This window comes from Notolabrus celidotus, chromosome 16, assembly GCF_009762535.1.
Source record: "Notolabrus celidotus isolate fNotCel1 chromosome 16, fNotCel1.pri, whole genome shotgun sequence".
Lineage (NCBI taxonomy): Eukaryota > Metazoa > Chordata > Actinopteri > Labriformes > Labridae > Notolabrus > Notolabrus celidotus.
Window position 1 is genome coordinate 14,163,972 of NC_048287.1, and position 21,729 is coordinate 14,185,700.

The following is a 21,729-nucleotide window of genomic DNA, read 5'->3' on the forward strand; positions in this document are numbered from 1 at the left end:
ATTACACAACTGTCAGTAAGATCTTTTGGAAATCAGAGGGAAAGGCTGATTGATTAGGCGGAGTGCACTCTGCAGAGAGCGGCCATGTTTGCAGGACTGCTGGGTAGCAAAATCCGTACCTGTTGATGACACTGGTGTTGTTTCTGTTACAGCATGGTCAGTTCCACATTTTCCAAATGTAAGCCCCCCCCCAAAAAAATGCACAGAGTGGTATGCATGTGGATTGAACGAGACCCAACGGATGCGTAAGGAATAAATAGAAAGGTAAATAGGCTACATGATATCTATCTATCTATCTATCTATCTATCTATCTATCTATCTATCTATCTATCTATCTATCTATCTATCTCAACAAGCTAGTTGATTAGAAAAAAAATCTGTCAAAGCTGTCTTGTGCATAAGTGCATTATCAAATTTTACCTTAATCAAGGTTGTAATGTTGCTCTTTTTTTTAACATAATGGACATTTTTAGGCAGCTATTGTCATGCTGATTGACTATATTGTGTGCTTGTGGGTGGGTTTGCAATAAGAAAAAGACACTGAATGAACAACTCCTTATTACGTGATCAGCAAAACATAAATACTGAAAAATGTCCCATAAATTGATATTTATTGCAACACTTTTCCATAATATTGCATTAGTTGTGATTTTTGGAGCTAAAAAACAGAGAACTGAGTGCACGTTAAAACATTTTTCAAGATATTGAAGGTTTATCTTATTTCTAATCTCTTTAGATTGTAATTTCTGCATTTTGGAGTGTAGCTTTATAAACTCAACAAGCATGACATCCATCAGTACGTATTGGTCTTATGACATAAGTGTTAGACAGTTAAAGACGTGATTTAGATCCTATAATTAGGCCAATGCATTATCATATGCTTCAGGCTATGACCTGTATTTTGTGAGTTACGAGTTGTGCATCAGAGTAGGGCATGTAGCCAAGAAGTGACTATGTAAATGTTCAAAAAGTCAATAAAGCTAAATAATAACACTTCAATTCCATTTCCCATTGAATGTTTTTATTGCAATTTACTGATATAATTTGCCAAAGTAAGCCTTTAATTTGATTTTGCTAATTCCTTCTGCCTTGTGCACTGTTTCAGCAGGAGAAAACGTGCTTAAGTTTAGGTGTGTTTAACCTCCATGTAGCCCTGCTATTATCAATTCAAAAGCTCTGCATTTAGCTAATGTGTTAGCTCTGTGTCCCTGCACTGTTCGCTAATTAAAAGGCCTAGGTGTGCACGCTCATATAAAGCAGGTTACAAAAAGCAGTGCTGGGTTAGTGGGCCCTTCAGCCAGTGGCTCAGACTGGGGCCATGGCTGTCTCAGTAGGTTTACTCCTCTGCTGCTGAACAAACAGACAGAGCTCTCTGATTGGCTGAGGAGACTGACCAACCAGAGGGCTGCAGACCCGCTCCGTACTACTGCTGCTGGCTCGGCCTCAACGCGCTCATTCATTGGCTCCTCGACTCGACTATTCTATATGAATCAGCGCGCCAATTATGCATTTCTCCCCATGTTTCCTCTGTTGAGCTTTGTCATAAGCCATAAAGATCTAACGAAGTACGAGTCGGCAGCCAAGTCAGTGAAACTTTTCAGAGCTCTGCTAGACTTTTCAGGAAGTTTATGTTGTGTTTACATCCATGGGCTGCTCCTATACACGTGTCAGCTGGTAAACGAATTAAAGAGTGGGTTTAAATTCCACTTTTAGGGCACATCCTACTTCTCTTAAATTGTATAATAATTTGTTTCAAGTTTCAGCGTCGGAAAAGTTTTCTAAAAAGTTCTCCCACAGATATTAGATCCATGTTTCTTTCTGTATGGGCCAATGCATGGAATTTATAAAAGCAAAGCGGCTTCCGTTGGCCTTGTTAGGCTTATACATTTTTTTATAACCCACTTTGTTTGACTTTATTGTTTTCTATCGCACATAAAGTAACACAACGCCTGCAAGTGTCATTTACTCTTTTACACTGTGCATTATCTAAGGTTTATTTAACGTATGGGTGTAAAAAGCAGTCATATGAGTGCTCGCTCACTCTGGTCGTTTAAACTGTTGCATGGCTGCAGCCTATCTGCGTGTGTGGCTACACTCTCTGCAGGAGGAGTAGTGAATGTATCGCTGAGGAATGCACAGAAAGTCTCCCCGCCCCCAGTTTCTGGACTCCTCGCTATGGACAAATTCCATAGGGGGCAAAATACTGACATAAAGTTTCAGACTAGACTGCATCCTATGTGGGAAGATTGCGGTTAATGTCAGTGCAGGAACAAGAACTGACAAAATCGATCTGGTGAAACACAGTCTGGGATATTTCTAGAGAGAGAGAGAGAGAGAAAGAGGAGAGGGAGATAGATTATTTAAGTAAAGCGCAGCTTATAGCCCAACTTTGAGCTGCTGGCCTCACTCCAAGATGTAGACTGTCTACGTCGCCAAACGCGAGGCTCTTTCACAAAGCCCTTAGGCTACATTGAATCAAGGGATTCTGGTTTCCGGTGAGGTTGTTTTAATTTTTTATTTATTCTCAACCGACTCTAACCTTTCACTATGTTTTCTTTCCACTTGAGTTGTTGCCATTAAATCCACTGACTGACCGCTTCGGACACAGTCAGGAGCACTGTGGTGTGCGCCATGTTGAGGAGAATCTGGAGACTTACAGTTACATTAACTGATGGAAACAGTGACCTTATCGATGCTAATACAAGGCTTTTTTAGGGGGGTCCAAACACATGCTTTCTATTTTTAGCAAGAGGTTTCATGCAGGCTCCAAAACACAAAAAATTGATGTGTTTTCCTCTCAGTCTCTCCTGTGGGATGACACCCTCCATCTCATTAGAAAATGGCGGTTTGTGCCCCCTCAAAACACATGTCAAGAAACATTTCTTTAAACACAAAATAACGAGTTAATGCTTCATGGGAAAATATAAAAAGGCACACATATTTCAGCTACTATCTATGTTATTTTTAAAACAATAATGGTATTAAAGAAACAATGTTTTTCTCGCTTTCTCGTCACTTGCATCACTTCTCGGAAAACAAAGTAAAATCCTGGAAATTATAAAGAAAAACTAAACCCCCAGAATACGAGGGATTATTTAAATGTAAGGAGTTTTTAGGACAGAATGCTGTCTTAATTTGTAGAAATAAACTGAAAAATCTAAAAGTAGCAGACTGACGTAGTTGCCGTCACACTATTGTTCAGATCCACAAGTGGCAGCAATTATCCTTTTATTTTGTAGTAATGACATATTTGCTCAATTGCAAGCAATTATATATAATCATTTCTGCACACACTGCAATGTGGGTGAAAGGAAGAAACGTGAAATTATATTTTGTTTATGATCATTTTTTCAACAAAAATATTTACATAATTGTATTTAAACATATGCAGTTTTTTGTCTTTTTATGTGATTGTAACCGGATTTCTTTGTTTGTTGTTGTTGAGCTTTTTATCAGATTTCCTCCACATGTTCTTACATTACAAAAAGTCTGATGGAAGTGGGAGTTTTCACGCTCAGTCACATGAATATTTGGTGACTTTGCCTCACATTGCAGCCTGTATGCCCAGGCTTTAGCATGTGTCTGTTCTATAGAAATTCTTCCCCTCTGACTGCTGTTGTTGACTGGTTACAGAATATTGGTTGATTTGTTTCACTGTGATTTGTGTTGAGAAAACTTGTCTGGTAAAAATCAAAAGTAATCAATTTTGTCCCAATCCTTTTGTCTTAAAGAAGAGAGAAACCTGGCTTGTTTAGCTTAACACTTGTGATTAACATTAAATTGTGTTAATTTCAAAATGTGCATGATTTGTCCAATCAGGAATAGCACTCTCCTTATCATGCTTTGCATGAAGAATTCCATACAATGTTTTTTTCAGTGCAGCTTTTATTTTCTGTATGTTAATACTAGTTTGACCTAAAGTGTTAAAGCTAATTATTTATCATCTTTGTGATTTTGGGAACTAATTCCAGTTAAGAAATACATATCAGTGAGGAGGATATGACTCTTTTGGAATGGGCATCCTCCTGCTTTTGCTGATTAAATAGATTTCTGCTGTCCATTGATTGTCTCATATTTAAATCTGAGATGTATTTAAGTGCAAAATGTTAAATAAGAGTTGCAAACAGTTTTTAAATTCATCATACATATTTTAATGTGTTTACTGAAAGGAACCTAGAGCGTAAAACAAACTATTTTCACAGATTTCTGGAACCGTAAAGAGCTGTTTTTACACTGAATCTGGACACATTTCTAGGTGTAAACATGAATACAGAAAACCTGAAGTGTATTTTTCAGAAAAAATCAGATAGTTTTTTGTTGAAAAACTTTAGATGAGTGGCTGGAAATGTAAGTGAAAAAAATTACTGATACGTCTTTTGTCTCACAAGAGCTCTGTCGGATAATGAAGATAATCAGCGTGTAGTGATGAAATAGCAAACAGTTGTAAATGTTTGTTGTTCGGAGTGGAGCCTCATGTTTACTGCTCTGAGGTGGGAGCTTTAAGTCCTCACTCCCCCCTGCCTGTCCCCCCTATCCATACTATATTGAATACATACACATGCAGCCTGTTAACGTTCAGATATTGTCCTGTACATTAGCACAGTACCTCCCAGTTTTACTCAATTAATCTAAAAAAAAAAAGTGATGTCAAAGCTACAAGTTTCCTTTAGTGTATGTCAGATGTGAGGTTTTCTGCCAGAAAATGTAAACCTTCATTAATGTACAGCTCTAAATCAAAGTTGATAGAAAACAGGAGATTAAAGAATGTTATATGAAATGTATTGCATGTGTCTACTCTCCAAAGTGATCACTGTTTGCTCTCATAACCTTCTTTGTAAAGTGCTTGTTTCCTCTGAGCTACAGTTAACTCCACTTTTAATATTTATCCTTTCTCTGAACCAGAACTTAATGCATCTAAGTGAATAAGCTCCTTAGATTTCATGTTACATAAATTCGAAATGATATGGAACTATCTTCACACTCTGTCCCCTACTGGTGGAGCTGTTGGTGGATGACTCTCGCCATGACACCTGCATCATCCGTACGATCTCAGTTTAGAGAAAGTAGCTCATGCATCACAATCACACCTGCATCCAACCATCCAACCATCAATCCGAGTGAAGTACATGTTTTTTCTTGACCCTGAATGTTATGTGTCATTGAATTTAAAAAAAAAGAATGGCAGCACTAGATGACTTATTGGGTAATAACATAGTTTTAGTTACTTTCTCATACAAACCTTTCAAGAGAAACACCAATGAGCAAAGTGAACTTCATCTAAAATCTTCATGTATTCAACAAGAATCTGGCTTTGAGTGTTGAGTCTTTACAGAGACAGACCTCAAACTTTGACCCTTCTATCTCTCCAGTGGGCAGTTACCTTGGAACCTGAAGAATTATTTGAGTCAGTGGGAATTAATGCATAACTCTGAGGGGCCCCATGACTTGTCAGCAGTGATTATTAACCCCATTTGAATGAAGTGCCGCATTATTGGGGCTAAGGTACAGATAAAGCAAGCTCCATTTCTTCAAGTTTACTTTGGTGATTAGCACACTTGGCTTCCAGATCTCGTTTACCCCCATCGTGTTGAATATCTAAACCTGGATCTTATACTGGATGAAAACTCATGTTTGGTTGGTGCAGATGACACTTGACGTGTCTCACATAGAAAAAAACGTAACTGTGTTCACTCATCTAAAGAGTATAAGAAAAGTCCCGATTATTGCTATGCCATCTTATTCATAAAGTGAAATTAATCTCAGGTCATATAAACGTTATTGCATCGTATTAGTTACAGGGACAGGCATTTCATTGTACAACCAAGCTTTTGTTGTTGCTATAAATATGCAGAGAAATGAGCCTTAACACTTTATACTCTGATTCAGAATATTCGGTCTAATCTGTTTCTGATGTGTAGTCTTTGTGTTTCATGTACTTTAAAGCCAATAAAAGTATGTTCAAAGTTCTTCTCTTCATGTTTTCATTGGTGTCACCTGAATGAGAGAAAAACTCAACATTAGGTTCATCTAAATTTTATATCCAGTACCTACATTAACTTGAAATGGACAACATCTTGCCGCTGGTCCTCTTCTGTGAAACTATCATCTTGTTTTCTCACCTCACCCACTCAATTTAAAGTATCAACTCCCACCTGTACAGCCAAGCAGCTCAACCTTTATTTCATGCAGAAAAAGTCAGAAAACACACAGCGAACTTTGGAGTTTTCATGTATTTGTATTGCCATAAAAAGACACAAACCATAAAAAAGTGATACATAATGAAATTCTCTGGAGGAACTCTCAACATGATTCCCTTAACAAAAAAAGTAGCTGAATGTGAGCAGAGAATCAACACCTGATGGTGGCAACACTTGTTTTTAAAGCCCAATACGCTGCGTACCAGTAAACTTAGTCAGTGCTGGGTTAAACTGGGATTATCTGTTATTATTAATGATATTTTGTTTTTTATAAAATACAGGTTGTAAAAACAAGTGTTACAAGTATACGAAAATAAAGTGTTCTTTACCAATAGACAAGAACATTTTAAGACTCTTTGTTAGAGCCAGATTGTAAAACTAATAAGGTGAACTCAAAAGTGTTAAGAGACCTGATATTAATTTCTGAGTACTAACTATGAAATAACCTTGGATTAAAGTTAAACTTTTCAACAAAACAAAGATTAAGGTCACAAAATTGCAAGAACAGAAAGGGTTTCTTGTTCGTGTCTGACATGAAACCACATCGCATCAATCTTCAATTTTAGATATGAAAACAACACTTCAAAATCGCCTTGCCATGACTTTTAGGATATGGATGCATGACCTCATTGATTTATGATTAGCTTTGGAATGATGTGATATGAATAATCATTAAAGCAATATTATGCCTAGAAATTAGGCTTTAAAAATTACACTTTTCCAACCCACTTGATAAAATTACACACATTTTGAATCCAAAAAAGTATTGAGGGATGTTTTTCATAAATCAAGTTAGAAAAATGTAATAGTAGAAGAGAAACTTGGGGCACTTCACTAAAAAAAGTTCAAGAACAGGTGTGTTTTGTTGGCCTAATTGAGTAGTGTGTAGCTGTAGTCTCCTCAGTTAACACACCAGAGAGAAGCGACTCGGATCCTGGATGATTAAAAAAAAATGGTTTTAATTTGAATTTCTGACTTTAATCATTGAAATCACATTTCTCTCCCACAGATGATAACCAAACTCCTATCGTCTGACATATGTAGTCATTTACTTGAATTTCTCACCGTACACGACAGCAGTGATCAAAGCAACAAATCTAATAATCACATGACAGAAAAAAGCATCATTGCTGTAGAAAATACAGACACGAGAGATGAAAGTTGAACGAGGCCAGTTATAAACAGTAGTTGAGTTCTTTGCTCACACTCAGCTCGGTTGCGTCAAACATTAAAAAATTAAGACATCTATTGCATGTAAACAAGAGCGTTCACAAACTGAAGAGTTGTGTTGAAAAACGCATGCTTATTGAAAATGTCCCCAACAGAAAACACAGTGATGAGTCACACACCATCAATTATTGGAGGGAAGTTGAACGCCAAAAGGAGCAACTTAGTATCGTCCTGCAGAAAGAAAAGATGACATTTGGATTAGTACAGGTGTAAGTTTGTTACTAAGAGGATACACCTGCTTCCACTAGTAATGGAGGTACATTTATCTGTTTGGTAATACGTTGTAACATCAATCTGGTTTATGTCAGATGCAGTTAGGCAAGCTTTTATTGTTTTCATATCTCTTCACACTTACGAGGGCTGTAGGAGCGAGAGCGTGAGCGAGACCTGTACCGACTGTAGTAAGGTGACGGAGAGCGCCTGCGACTGCAAAGAGACAAAATATCAGACATGTTCTCCAAAGTAACAGCTTAACAAGGACTTTGTACCCACAAATTTGTACTCACCTATACCTGTAATCATACTCCTCATATCTGTCACAACGCTCATAGCCGCGATCATAATGAGAGTCTCTCCCCCTCCTGCTGCTGCTGCCACCGCCACCGCCACCGCCACCGCCTCCGCTGCCCCCACCACCCCCGCCGCCGCCGCCACCACCACCATTACTGTAGAAGTAAGAAAGACAAGGCTGTGATTTTAAAGGTGGCTTATCCCTTGATATAAACAAACATCATGTCAAAACAGGTTGCTACAAATCACGAATATGTTTTAAGAAGAACAAACAAAAAACTTTGACACCCGTGTTGATCTTACTGAGTCGGTCGGCCCATGTAAATTCCTGGTGTGGGGGTATGTGCACGTTTGGTGATGGAATAATCCACTCGGATTCTCCTGCCATCCAGCTCCATGCCATTGGCTCGCTCCATTGCCTTTAAAAACATGTCACCACACTATTAAAGGATTTTTTGATAAACAGTATTTAATTCACATAGGCCCACCTACATCGCACACTGTTACTGCTCACTCTGGGATTCATGACTGCAAGCTGATGGGAGATTGTGGCAAGGCAGACACCTAGTGGTGCACATGTGCAATCACACTTTAATGTAAAAAAAAAAAAACAAGGGTAAAAGTCTGAAGCATGGACTTCTGGACCTGCATGTAAGCTATGAAAACAGAGTGCCAAACAGCATGAAGTCTTTAACAACTATATATGAATGAAAATGATGGTTTAATGCATCTTTTTTTTTTAGTCTTTCATCTGAATCTTTAGTCTTAAGTTTGAGCTGAATTCAATAATTGGAAAACTGTTCAATAACTTGACTCCATACCACAGAAATACCTTTTCCTCTTGGTTCTCTATTTTCATAACCAGAGACTATTTTATGCTTTACAACAATAGATGATTGAAATTAACTGAACAACAAAACAGTAAACACATACGTTTCTTAAACCAAATATCGATTGTTTCCAACCAATACTCAATGGCACATTTCTCTTACCTCCTTGGAGTCCTCAAGTCTCTCAAAGTAAACAAAGGCAAAGCCTCGGGAGCGACCTGTGCGCTGGTCATACACCACATTGACCCCTGCCAGAGGTCCGTAGCGCGAAAACACCTCCCTCAGGTCTCGCTCTGTGGTGTACAGGCTCAAGCCAAACACACCCACACATGTGCTGGGGTCAGGGTTTGCCTGGAACGGTCAACAATAAGGGTCAGGGTTGATGGTGTGGCTTGCAGCAACTACCTGTCTAATGATTTGCAGTCAATCTTTTCACTGGATGCAAAACCTGTTCCTTTTTTCTTATTGTAAATATTAAATGCACTATGCAAATAGCCAGAAGTATAATCATCCAGAACTCGAGCAGAGAAAACAACACTGTGCCAAGGAAATATTCTTGTTTATTTCATTTGGAACTTCATTATGGCGGCTTGTGATGAATTGAAACTGTTGAGGAGGGGGTTCAGTACTGAAAAAAAAGCATTCTGACATGTAACAGCCCTACAATCAAGCCAGCTGCTGGGTTAGCGTTTAAAGTTCAAAAAATCTTTATACATATTCTCAGTGGAGCAACAAAATGTTAACTTGTCAAACAGTATGTGTTCAGTGGGTAAACTATGACAGATTTAATAACCCCTTAAACAGCTTTCAAAAAGATTGGAGTAATGCAACAAACGAAATCACTTCATTTGCCCCCCGCTGTGACAGAAATCTCCTTCAGTTTCTGTTTTTGCAGCAGTGCACAAAACACGACTGATGTGAAGCAAACTGCTTAATGGGAACAGGTTTTTCCTTTACTTTTCCTGGTTTATTTCTAAAAAATCCACATTCCAAAGACTTAGATGCAGTCCCCACAATTTTGATCCTTTATTTTAAATGGCTGTTTTGTCAAAACTTTTGGGTTTCCCTTGAAAATGTCAGAGTCTCACTAGCACAGGAAAATGTAGCTTCTGAAGTATTTGTTAGGTAGGGGATGCCCTGACTCGTTTTAAATGCAAATTTTATTCTTATTTTTAATATATTTCTAATTTTCCTTTTCTTTTCTCTTTTATTATATTTGTCATTTTAATTGTGCTCTTTTATGCTTGCCTGAATGTTGTGTATGAAATGCGCTATACAAATAAAGTTGCCTTGCCTTGCCTTACTGATGTCAGGAGCCAAAATGTGTCGTGTTGCTCTAATGTTTGCAAGCTAGAGTACCTCACTACGGATTCAGAGAGGAGGGTTTTATTGGGCACAAGATGTTACCTATTAGGCAAAGTGATTTGTTTTCATGGGAGAAAATGCAGGCAATGTGGGAGCATTACGCAGTCTCTGAAAAATATCAGTTGTTGATGCAGTTGTTCTGGTGACATTTCAAGAGGAGGGAGTAGTAGCAACCATTTAGATACATCCTCTCTAATTCTCTCATTTGAAAAACAGACACAGAGAGTTACAACACAGAAAACATTGAGCCCATAATCAGCTATTAGTTACAATGTTATTTCAAGCATCCCATCGGCCTTCAGTGACGTGGTTGGTGACCCAATGTACAGTACAGATCTGAAAATCAGTGAAAGATGTCCGACCCTGGGAGCAGCACCTTTGACCCACATACACACATTTCATCACTCTGTCTCAAAATATTTTCAAGGTCCACATACCCTAACATCAGCGTCACCACCACCGCCATGACTGCATGCTTCTTTTGTGTTGTCATGGCTCTGTTGATATAATGAAAGGAGGGGAGAGTTAATAAATAGGGGTTATTAAAGGTCATTTCACGGTGGTTTCCCACAGCATCAATTACAAACACTTCCTCATGTATAAAAGAAATAGAAAGGCACTTTCTCCTTTCTTGAAGTGTTACGCAAGTTGTCAAATCCCTTTGATTAAGTTTTGATAATGCAACTAGATTCAATGTACACATGTTTTATGCACATTTGGTGAAATAAATATAAATCTTTTAACATGCTGGAAACACGGGAATTTGCCCCAAATGAAGACATAGTTCTGAAAAACCCGGATAACATTTGTAGCTTAACTAACGTATTATTCAAATTGTTTGATAACAGGCAGTACACTTCATGCATAGGACCTCACTGGTTTTCAGCAAAGTTTTACACTAAAACAATTTCCCCAAAATAATTATTTCCCTTCTGTTGCTTATTGTTCTTTCACACTCACTCTGCTGCCAGTCTGACGGCGACGGCTGGACGTCGGGGAATTGCTCTGGCTCTTCTTGCGACGGTATTCCTGGCTGTAGGAACGGGAGCGGGACTTCCTTCGGTTGGAATAGGAACGGGAGCGTGACCGGCTATAGCGCCGGTTTGAGTGCCTCCTTGATTGAGACCTAAAAGGATAGAGCATGGGTGTAGAAGCATCAAATTTAAGGATGACTAAGGCTGAAAAAAAGGTGACATACAGGAGCAATCATGATCTGGATATTTAGAATTATATGTGATAGCTATTAGAAGACTTTAAAAATATGGCAACAACTTACCTCGATCTTGAATGAGAGCGGGATCTGGACTCAGAGCGTACAGAGGCCCTGGCTGGGCTAAGGGAGCCGGACCTGCTCTCTGACTTGACCCGATCCAGACTCCCACGATCAGATTTAGGCGGGGAGCGTGACCCCTATTGTCAGGGCAGCATGTTAACAACTTTCTCATGGACAAGTACACTTACTTCTTTGCACAGAAAGAAACTAAAACAGAGTAGTGGAGAAGTATGTTGTACACATACAGTACACCTGTCTAAAAAAGCACAACTTATTTACTGTAAAGAAAGAGTTAGAAACTTTATCATTTCAATATATCAATCTTTGGTGTACATTTATTAACCATTTATATTAAATATGTATATGACAGGTTAATTTGCATGTCCGCCTGGGTCATTAAGGGGAAAAAGATCAAACATGCACTTTCAAGAAAAAGACATTTGTGACACAAACAGTGTATTTACTTAACCTAGGGACACATTCATTCTTCCAGATTCTTTACACGCTACTCCCTTCTCTCAGGTTTTCTATCCTTCTTCGTTCTTCTTTTTTCAGTTTTCTCATTTTCTGATTCCAGGTTTTTCCTCTCTTCACCCAAACTGACACCAGTTTCATTTTAGCCATTACACTGCAAGCGCTTCTATCTGACACCCGTCTTCCGTCACATTTCCTGCCTTTTCCACTTCTATGTTCTGCTCTGTACATGTTTTCATTAGCCTTCTTTTATCTTGAAATTTTGTCTTCATCATTCTTGGATAAAACTCTTCAAATCCTTCACGATCAATAACCTTAATGAAAAAAGAACATTCAATAAAAATTAAGATCATAGCTTTAGGAAGAGGAAAATAACTGAAATAAAATGAAAAGGGAACACTGAATGCAGTACAATTATACAGAAGCTCCAAGCAGACGTGAATCTAGAAGTCTTATTTCCCCTGGTTTCCCCTGACCACATGTAATGTCACTGTCAGGTTGTTTTCTTGAGCTCTTCACCCTTTGTTTCGGGGATAGCAAAGCTAGTTGTCTTGTTTCAACAAATTAATTTATCTCATTGTGCCAAGATAACAAATGTACCTGAACATACCATGCTTCCACACTGATAAGTTTAGCCCATTTGACGTAGGTTTGTTTTGAGCTCTTGCACCTCTGCAGAAAGGAGTAATTGTCATCTGACATGAGATCTCAAGAGAACGACTGAAAGCACAGGAAATACAATGTAGCGACGCACGTCCGCTTAGGGCCTCCGTACAATTACATTGTTGCTACATTGAGTTTTAATTGTCCAGAAAATAGGCAACTGAGCATATTTAAATAATGACCACAATGAAAAGTCTTTCATGTGTAGGAGCAATGTGTCAGTTCTAAAAAAAGAGGGTCAGGAAAGGAAGAGTGGCTGAGGACATGAGCTAACATGAGGACAAATACTAACACGGTGTAGATCAAGAAATAATGTTTAGCTAACTTTAACCAAAGTGCAATAAAGGCTGCATTAACAACAGTGTTATCTGCAAAAGAGTGAAATACATTAAATTATGAATTGAATGAGCCAGGTGTAACATATTCGCGGACACAAATAGGACAGGCTAAAAAAAGACAGGTCTGTCCCCAGGGGTTTAACTAAGCTAGCTAACATTAATGAGTCAGATTTCAACAGTCTCACCGTGTTCTTCGGTAACATTGTTTGGCAGAGACATTACACGGACATTTATCTATCTATTTAATGTAATTAATGTGATCAAGACAGCGTGCACAGCTCGAGTAAACAATGGGCTAATGTTTTAGCATTGGCTCAAATGTAGCTGTCACATTCCCTAAGTGTTGTCTGTCGGCAGCCACGAAGAAGGAGAGACTTCATCATTCGATGCAGTTACTTACCCGCCTTTGGTAGTTTCCTTCCTCAGTGTCACTCATTGTTCTGTGTAGCTTTTACAAGCAACTTGAGTTAGATAATGTTCTACACTGGCTGAGGTTACCAGTGAGAAGATGGCGCGTGAGGTGGGTAGTATGTTTATTAGCTGCAGTCTGACGTCATGTCCCGTCTCCTTCCGGGTTCTAACCAGTGGGAGACAAAGTACACAGCTTCATTACTTAAGTCAAAGTATAGATCCACTTGGTCAAATATTACTACAATACAAGTTAAAGTTGTTCTGTCTAATTATGACTTGAGTTAAAGTACTGAAGTACTTGCTTTTAAAAAAAACTCAAGTATTCAAAGTATATCTCAAAACATTGTATTTTTACAAAGCATGAGTGCAGTCAAGAATACATGGGGTACATTCTGTTACATTATGTTTATCTAGAAACTATTACTTGAAATCTCTAAAAACTATACCATGGAATAAAAACAGAAACTAAGTTACTCCAAGCACAGACACCTTAGTTTGAAATGTTCATCTGGAATGAAACAAATGTTACGTAGCTCAACACACTTTCTCAGGTTGGACAGTGAATTTTTGTATGTTTGGGCAGAGTAGGAAACAGGGAGAACATTTCAAATGATACGTATCATTCTTCATTTCAAAAACCTCTAACACGGGCTGAAGATATGGACATGGGTGCTCAGGTGAATAATTATAGCCATCATTATCACCTCTAAATGAACTGCCTGATCTGAGTGAAATTTGCTCTGTGTTTGCTCCATGTTCAACCGTGGAGACGAACGATATACAGGTACGACTAAACCACTGATACAAACAGAACTACACAGACACATTTTACGGTCTTTGGGATCAGATTTCAGAAAAGAGAAGGAAATTCATGAGCTGACTTAAAAAGTAGTAACTAGAGCATTGATAGAAATGTAGTGGAGTAAAAGTAATTAGTTCCTCCAAAAAACAATACTCAAGTAAAGAAAAGATACTCAAAAAATGTAATCTACAGTACTCAAGTAAATTTACTCTGTTACTGTCCACCACTGTCCAAAAGGGCATAAACACAATAAAAGAGCAGTAGGGTGACATCAGCTAAATTGAGCCACTTTTTGGTTAATTGCTTAGGAAACTAAGAAAAAGCCATGTATGACACTGAATTGTGTTTTTATAGTTAATAAGGACTGTTTTTAATATTTTTGTGTTGAATTGATGTAAAATATATGAAATATAATATAAATAAAATATAATTGTTTAGGTCTTACAGCTCTTGAAACATCAGCTGTCCCACATTTTTTAGATGATCAGTGTTCAGGTAAAATGGGCCACCCGATCAGCTAAAATGAGTCACTGAAGCTGTAAGACCTAAACAGTTATATTTTATTACATCAATTCAACACAAAAATATTAAAAACAGTCCTTATTGTGCAATATATTTATTCCCCCGTGTGCCGCAGTGTAATGATTAAGTCCAGCGAGGATTCCCTGTAAACATGTAATTAAACCTAACAGTACCTAGCAGACGTAAACAAACCTATGGCCCATCATTTTAACCCATGCACAATACATTTAAACAACATTTAACGACAAAATAGGGTTATTGAAAATTATAAACTTGTAAGATGTTTTTGAATACCTTTGGCAAAAACAGGTAATTATGTTATATTCATGTGAATTTTTTTAGTGAACTTGAAGAAACAAACAAAACAGAGTAGTGACATTTAATTATTATAAGCTTAATTATTTAAGGATTCAAAAAGTATGTCTAATGTAACAATTTGAAGTGCAATAAAAAAGGTGTTCTATGAAATGCAAAGAAAGCCACCAGCAACAGCAGCAGCAGATGTAACACAGCCTAGACATAGGATTTTAATAGAAGTCCTGCCTCTAATAACAGAAATAGCCCGTCATAGTTTAGGATTTTGAGGTGGCACCTTGGTTGGCCATTCAGATTTCACAAGGGAGCCATACCCTGGCCAACGCTTTAGATACACCCCAATTAGAAATCCTTCAATTACAGGTAAAAGCCTGGGGTAAATGTCAAGGTTCACCATTGTACATGGTCAGATATGATTAGGCTGGTAAATTACTACACCAAGTACACCAATGTTTTGCTTTTGGGTTGAGTAAATCTCTTGACATATTTACGTCTACAAGCACAAACATAATTGCACCATTTATCGGATTCACCTGGAATGATGAAAGCAAATAAAACTGGCCTTTTATTTTCATGCAGATAATGAGTTAACAAAACCCTGTGAATAAAACTCAAGATTTGTTTTCAGACTTACTTTAATCCATGAAAATTAAGTGCAGGACCTGATATAAAACACATTGATGATGGGGGATGGGGGGGTATACAGCCATATAGGCCATTTATTAGATCTATCTCACAGTAGCTGAGTGGTCTACCATCTTTTCTACCATATGAAGCACAGAACATTAATTGCACCGCTCAGTATACACAGCCAAACCACAGTGTGATAATTCAGTCTAGAGGCCATCACATTCAGTTTAAGTTTGTAATGCGAGAACTACACCATGAAGAAACCTTTTTCTTATTTTCAAGTGCATCACCCTCATTGACCTTAAATACATTCACCAAGCATCTTCTATGACAATTATCTTACCACACAGTCTTCAAGTAGCACCCCCTTCTACCGCTGGGTGTTCTCTGCATCAAAGAAATCATACCGTAGACCCTAGTAGACGCTGATAGAATAAATATCCCAAAGCCTCATCTTCATACCCTTCAAATATCCTTAAAAGGCAAGGATGGATGAGCCCAGTATTTTTTAGGAAATCTCTGTAGAGTCACAGTGCAACATGTACCCTGAACATGTGTAAGCAGTAGGTCAGTTTACTTAACAGCATTACAGGGCTAAAGACCGACTACACAGTACATTCAATCTGCTCTGAACCTAAATTAAACTTTTCTGAACAGCTGGCAGGGGAAACATTGGATTTGAACTCAGACATAGCACTCATCACTTATTTTTTAGTGGCAAAAAGGCATCGTCTCATCATATTCTGGATGAACCTCCAACAGTCTTGCAGCGAAAGATAAATACATATTTTTACTTCCTTCAGATGAAGTGCAAAGGACATTCTTTGGATTAGCTCTGTCAGAACTGACTTCAATCTGTTGTTTATGTTGAGGCTAAAAGTAGAATATAGCTCATTGTATTGAGAAACTGCTCCAGCTAAAACAGATGTTTGTCTGTTCCTAAATATGACAAGTATATTGTTTCATTCAGCATTTTGATATGTTGAAGAAGTATTTAACATGTTTAACAATGTTGATAGGTGAGATTTTAAGCTTTTTTACAATGAAGCATATGTGAACCAGTTACAGAGTGTTGAAACCTAGTTGTTTTTGCAGAAACAGGCATAGGATTTAAATATGACATTGTAAAAAAAATGCTGAAATTGAAGCCAAATAAAACAAACAACGCAAATATATAAAAAATCTGCTGGATATTCTTGATAAAAAATAAATAGATATCAGCACGCGATAGGAAAGAGCATTATGAAGTCCTTTATCTTCCCTCTGAGTTTGAAGAACCTTTCATATAAATGTTCACACTTTCAGTTTATTGACGTCCATACATCTCAGTATTGCTTGTAATTTGTCTGATGTGATTACATCAATGAAAGATGCTGGAAAATGTGATGTGCTGAACATAAAAAGAACTCTATCAAGACTATACTCCTTGATGCGGTCGAGGCCTGTTGGGGATGTGTGGGTGAAGGCGGGACGCCCCCGGGTGGCTACCAGGTGTTTCATGCTTAGAGGATTTCTGTAGGGCAGCAGGCACAGAGGCAAGTACGCCCCCTGCTGTGTGGGAGGTATTGGTGGAGGAGGCATTGACCACAAGCTCAATTTTTCCTTCCAGTTTGACCAGTCGTGTCAGAATATCATCCAGTAAAACAGCTATAGTCCTCTTGAGATCAGCTAGGTATAAGGGAAACAAAAAGAGGGGGGAAACACTAATTATTGTTAGGTTTAATGAGAACATCACATACAGACATAATCACGTCAAATCATTTGTACTTCTACTTTAATGCTTACCATATCCAGCCATGGAGGTTCCCTGCATCCCACCTGGTAAAATCTGGTTCTCCTCAGTCAGGACTTTGACGTATCGCCTGCTGAGCTCCAGAATCTGCTCCCGTAACTCGGCGCTGCTCTGATGGCGAGGCTGCTGCACAGTGTAACGCAGCAGCATAAGTCCCCATGCCAGGCCGAATACCAGCAGCAGCACACTCAACTTCTGTGACATGTTCCTCCGCAGGAGTGCAGCCAGCATGGTACTAGGGCTGGCAAGGGGGGAGGAGTGCTGGAGGGCCTGATAGGTCTTTTCCTGAATAGATTTACCCCAAAAAATATTGTAGATTCTTTATTCCAGCAAGAAAATTCCTGTTTCTTCTGTCTGTATCCACAGAGAGGTCAGAGGTTAAGTCCACTACAAAGCATTCCTTGTTTGCAGTGGATTCATTCAAGTTATCTCCAGCAGGACATGTGCTCGCACGATACCCATACAGCCCAAAAAGTTTCTCTAACCACTACAGCATCCTGCTACTCCTACGAGCTTTTGTGAAAGTGTTGAACAACAGCTGAAGCCAGGAAGTGGAAACAGAAGGAAGCTGACACCCACACTGCCTCTCAAAGGCAGTCAGGGGCTTTTGGAAAGGTGCCTTGTCGTCATGAAATCTAAGTTCAAATCACTGTCACAGACTCGGTGTGCAGAGAGGGAATTCGCAGACATTACTGACTGTTGGAGAAGAAAACAAAGATAAACAGAGAAGAGTAAATCAACAAAAGAAAGTCATAGAGATATTTCTTGTTGTCAGCAGAGATTAACGTGGCAGTTTTTTTTGTGCAGTGCTGAAATTCTATTTATTGGAAGAAAAAACATTTTCAACTGTCTACCAAAAAAGCACTTCAAGGGAAATCTCTGCAACCATTCTTTGTAAACCCATTTTGGACTCAGAGCCCTGTCGAGCATTGTGGGTTTTATTCATTCTGACAGTGAGGATTTCTGAGTAGACAAATGCAAAAAGATTTTCCACCAGACACAAAAATACTGATGTAGATGCTGGAAGAAGAAGAAGAAGAAAATTAATCTCATTATCACTGACAAGAAGCTGGTGGCTACATCAAAGTGACTGCCTGGACTACTTGACAATTATTCAAGACAGGAATTTGCTATGTTCGCACAAAACCCCCTGATTAACAAATGATGAAACCTGATGATTACCAGTTTAGATTTCATGGGACCCACTTTGCATCTCAAGAATGGAGGGGGGAAAACTGAGGCACAAAAGGTTTGCATGTTGTCTTCTAATCCTGCCTCTCAAAGGTTATTTGGCAAACAAATAGTCTTTAGGTGAATTGTGCACATGCAGGGGAACAATTAGGCAATAGATTCTCAGTTGTCATCATTTTGTCAACAATTTGATTCTCCTCACTCTCTCTTGGGTGTTGGGAGTGTCACTTCCTATTGAGGTCAAAGAGGGGGCATTGACAGAGAGAATAAATTATGAAAAGAATGGTAACAGAATCCGGTTTAGCGGTGCTTTCCTATCTCTATCTCTGTCCATGCACACAAACATGTCCTTCCTGTGACCTGTGGTGGAACTGTGACTGTTTTCAAAACCGCCTACTGTACTAGAAGTGTGTACTGATTTGGCCAAAATTCAGCATGTAGTTTGCAGTATGTGAACTAGAGGAAAATCTGCAGTATGCCAAAACTCCCCGGATGTCTACTGATTCGGGAAAATGTCATAGTATGCATCGGACCAGTCTGCCTGTCGTACTGTTTCGCATAATGCACAGCGCTCATTCTGCTTTTTCTTTTTTGACGGGGGGGAACTCAGTTTTTAGGTGCTGTGAAAATCACATAAAAACAACTTCCTAACTTTTTAAATCATAAGCGGATGCTAAAGAAGCAGTTTTCGCTACCAGCTTGGCCGTTGTTTACCTCCGCTTTCCGAAACCGTAAATTCAGTGACGTCTGGCCCAGCGTACTGCAACACAGATCCAACAGAACAGTCTAAATTCGAACGCAGTATGTAGTAGGCAGTACCTACTGTCTACTGCATTAGTAGGTAGGCAGTATGTAGCAGGCCGTTTTGTATCAACAGGCAAGATGTAGAAAGGAAAGGGGTAACGACTTGATGAAAGTAACAGCTGAAACCAGTCAGGGAGCAAAACATGATTGACAAATATGTAACAAAACTGTAACTTGGACACCCTGCCAGCCCCTATAGAAATTCAAACTCTCAGATTCTAGCTCCAATAAGCAGCTTACTTTTTCAGCATTATATTTTAAATGTGAAAAGCAGGTAACCTTCTGCAGTTAACCCCGAAACTTTCCCATGTTCAAGGTTAACAAGGAGTTCCTCCAGACGAAAAGAAAAACAAACAAACTTTCAGGAGGATTTTCTGTGCCTGGCTTATGTCAACAGATCGTATCAATCTTGCTTTTACACAGCGCTGACACTGGATGACTCCCAGAAGAGTTATAGTATTCAGACACTCCCTGTCTTCACTGTCATGCCAGGCTATTATTCACGTGGCCGGATCATTGTTCTGAGGAAAGGCACACCATTTAGGGCCAGGCTGAAGACAATGAATGTTCCAGTTGTGTGGAGAACAGCTCGACCACAGTGCACCTAACGGGATGATTGACAATGATACGGATCTTGGTTCTGGTCAGAATAGCTGATCTACAGGTTAAATATTGACCACAGACAGCTGCTACCCGTGACTCAAGAGCTTGTTGGCATCGCAATAGACTTAATCGGCTGACCTGTGGTGCATAAATTGAAATGTGGGAGTGGAGTAGGAGACTTTAGTTACCATGCATATTAGAGCGCAATAACTTTGAGACTGCAGCTGCATAAACAGAGTCAGAGTGCAAGCTCACGGACTGATCACCTCTTCAATGTTCACTTGCTGAACTTTTCAGGATGGGTTGCAGTTACACATTGTCATAATAGGTTACACATCTAAGTAAACTTGAGTAGGCCTACACGTAGCAGACAAACACGAAAAGATGCATAAGCTTGGGATCCTCACTTTAAAGATTTCTATAACTTGATAGTGAAGGCGCATGCGTAAAATTTCGTATAGACAGGTGCGTAGCAGAAAATATTAAAACGCAGAACAGTGAAAACTCTCCCTGCATAACAAGTAACAGGACAGCATACAGGGTATTACTCTTCATGTGAATTTTCCTCTTAAATGTTTTTTTAATGAATCACTAGAAGTCACTCGAGCTCAGTTAAAGCTGCTCCAACTAAAACAAACATCTCGCGTTAGCTCGGAATGTTAACTGAGCTGTGCTTTAACTTTAAGGTTCACAAAATGCAAAAGCAAATGATTAAACTGAGACTTCCCTCCCCTCTTTCCCCCCAATCATAATCTGATACTTTACCCCTGTGTGTTGTCTGGAAGGCTACTTTGGGGTTCAGACAGGAATGAGCAGGCTCCAGAGACGCAGGGTCGGACCGCCTGTCTGAGCTCCAGCTGCTACCTCTGGCTGACACTGAATGATGCTTGTTGTTTGGCAACCCAGGGCTGTAGTTCCTGTCGCTGGACAGAAATGTCGTGAGCAGCCCTCTGACTCCGTTCTCACCAAACAAAGTATCAGCTGAGATTAATTTTGAGGTGTCAGTTCCCTCTGTAAGTCATTTCGGGTTCTTCTTCCGTGGTATTGAAAACGACGAGGTCCTTTCAAGCAAAAGTCGGTGACCAGAATTCCAAGCATGCAATTCTGCTGACTGTCATGGTTCCTTCTGAACGTCTGCTGCGTGCGTCAGTGCTACTGCATTGTGGGAAATGTAGTCTCACTGCTCGTTCATTCTAAGCTTGACACGAGGCGAAGGGCAAAAGGAAGAAAAGTGACAGAAACACTTTTATATATGTTTAATACTGACTGAAGGCAAACATTAGAACTGCAAAAAAATGTTAAACAGTCAACATTAATTCCAGTTCACTGGTGAAATTCGTGAAAACATGGTGTTATCGGTGTTACCGAAGTAAAGCGATGTGGCGTAGATGTTGCCAACTGTCCTGTATTAGCCGGGACATCTCGTATATTGGGCTAAATTGGTTTGTTTCATACGGGGCCTCAATTGTCCCTTACATTGACTATTAACTCTTGTAAATACAGCAGACTGCACTCTACAGATCCTAGATCAGATAAAACAGTAGATCACGTGCCAATCACACCGCCTGTCATCCAATCACAAAGAAAAACAAAACAAGATTCCTTATTTACTTTTGTGCATTGCCTTTGCACTGCTTTTCAGTACCTGCATCCAAATGGACTTGAAGCATTTTTTTACTCGTACTGATCGGGTTTCCTCTTGTCTACATCTTTGCTTGTGTTGTTCTTGTTCTCGTACTGTACGTCACTTTGGATAAAAGCGTCTGCTAAATGACATT

General features: G+C 39.1%; 2 protein-coding genes across 4 annotated transcripts; both read right to left on the reverse strand.

Moving 5' to 3' along the window:
• Nucleotides 1-6,213: 6,213 nt before the first annotated feature.
• tra2a (transformer 2 alpha homolog) lies at nucleotides 6,214-13,454 on the reverse strand. 2 transcript variants are annotated; one of them, XR_004634296.1, is made up of 9 exons: nucleotides 13,282-13,454; nucleotides 11,410-12,194; nucleotides 11,094-11,259; nucleotides 10,571-10,630; nucleotides 8,931-9,119; nucleotides 8,242-8,357; nucleotides 7,935-8,093; nucleotides 7,784-7,854; nucleotides 6,214-7,599 (listed from the first exon to the last, which is right to left on the reverse strand). XR_004634296.1 is itself a non-coding variant. In XM_034704712.1 (9 exons), exons 1-9 carry the CDS (start codon nucleotides 13,315-13,317, stop codon nucleotides 7,589-7,591), a joined length of 942 nt encoding a protein of 313 aa, XP_034560603.1. In that variant the 5' UTR covers nucleotides 13,318-13,454; the 3' UTR covers nucleotides 6,214-7,588. The 2 variants fall into 2 exon arrangements, 1 of the variants encoding a protein (XP_034560603.1); XM_034704712.1 differs by having other exon boundaries at nucleotides 11,410-11,543.
• A 2,168-nt stretch (nucleotides 13,455-15,622) lies between these two features.
• ccdc126 (coiled-coil domain containing 126) lies at nucleotides 15,623-21,103 on the reverse strand. 2 transcript variants are annotated; one of them, XM_034705138.1, is made up of 3 exons: nucleotides 20,717-21,103; nucleotides 17,347-17,638; nucleotides 15,623-17,229 (listed from the first exon to the last, which is right to left on the reverse strand). In XM_034705138.1, the coding sequence occupies exons 2-3, from the start codon at nucleotides 17,582-17,584 to the stop codon at nucleotides 16,979-16,981; spliced, it is 489 nt and encodes a 162-aa protein (XP_034561029.1). In that variant the 5' UTR covers nucleotides 17,585-17,638; nucleotides 20,717-21,103; the 3' UTR covers nucleotides 15,623-16,978. The 2 variants fall into 2 exon arrangements, with proteins under 2 accessions (XP_034561029.1, XP_034561028.1); XM_034705137.1 differs by having other exon boundaries at nucleotides 17,347-18,049.
• Between the last annotated feature and the right edge of the window lie 626 nt (nucleotides 21,104-21,729).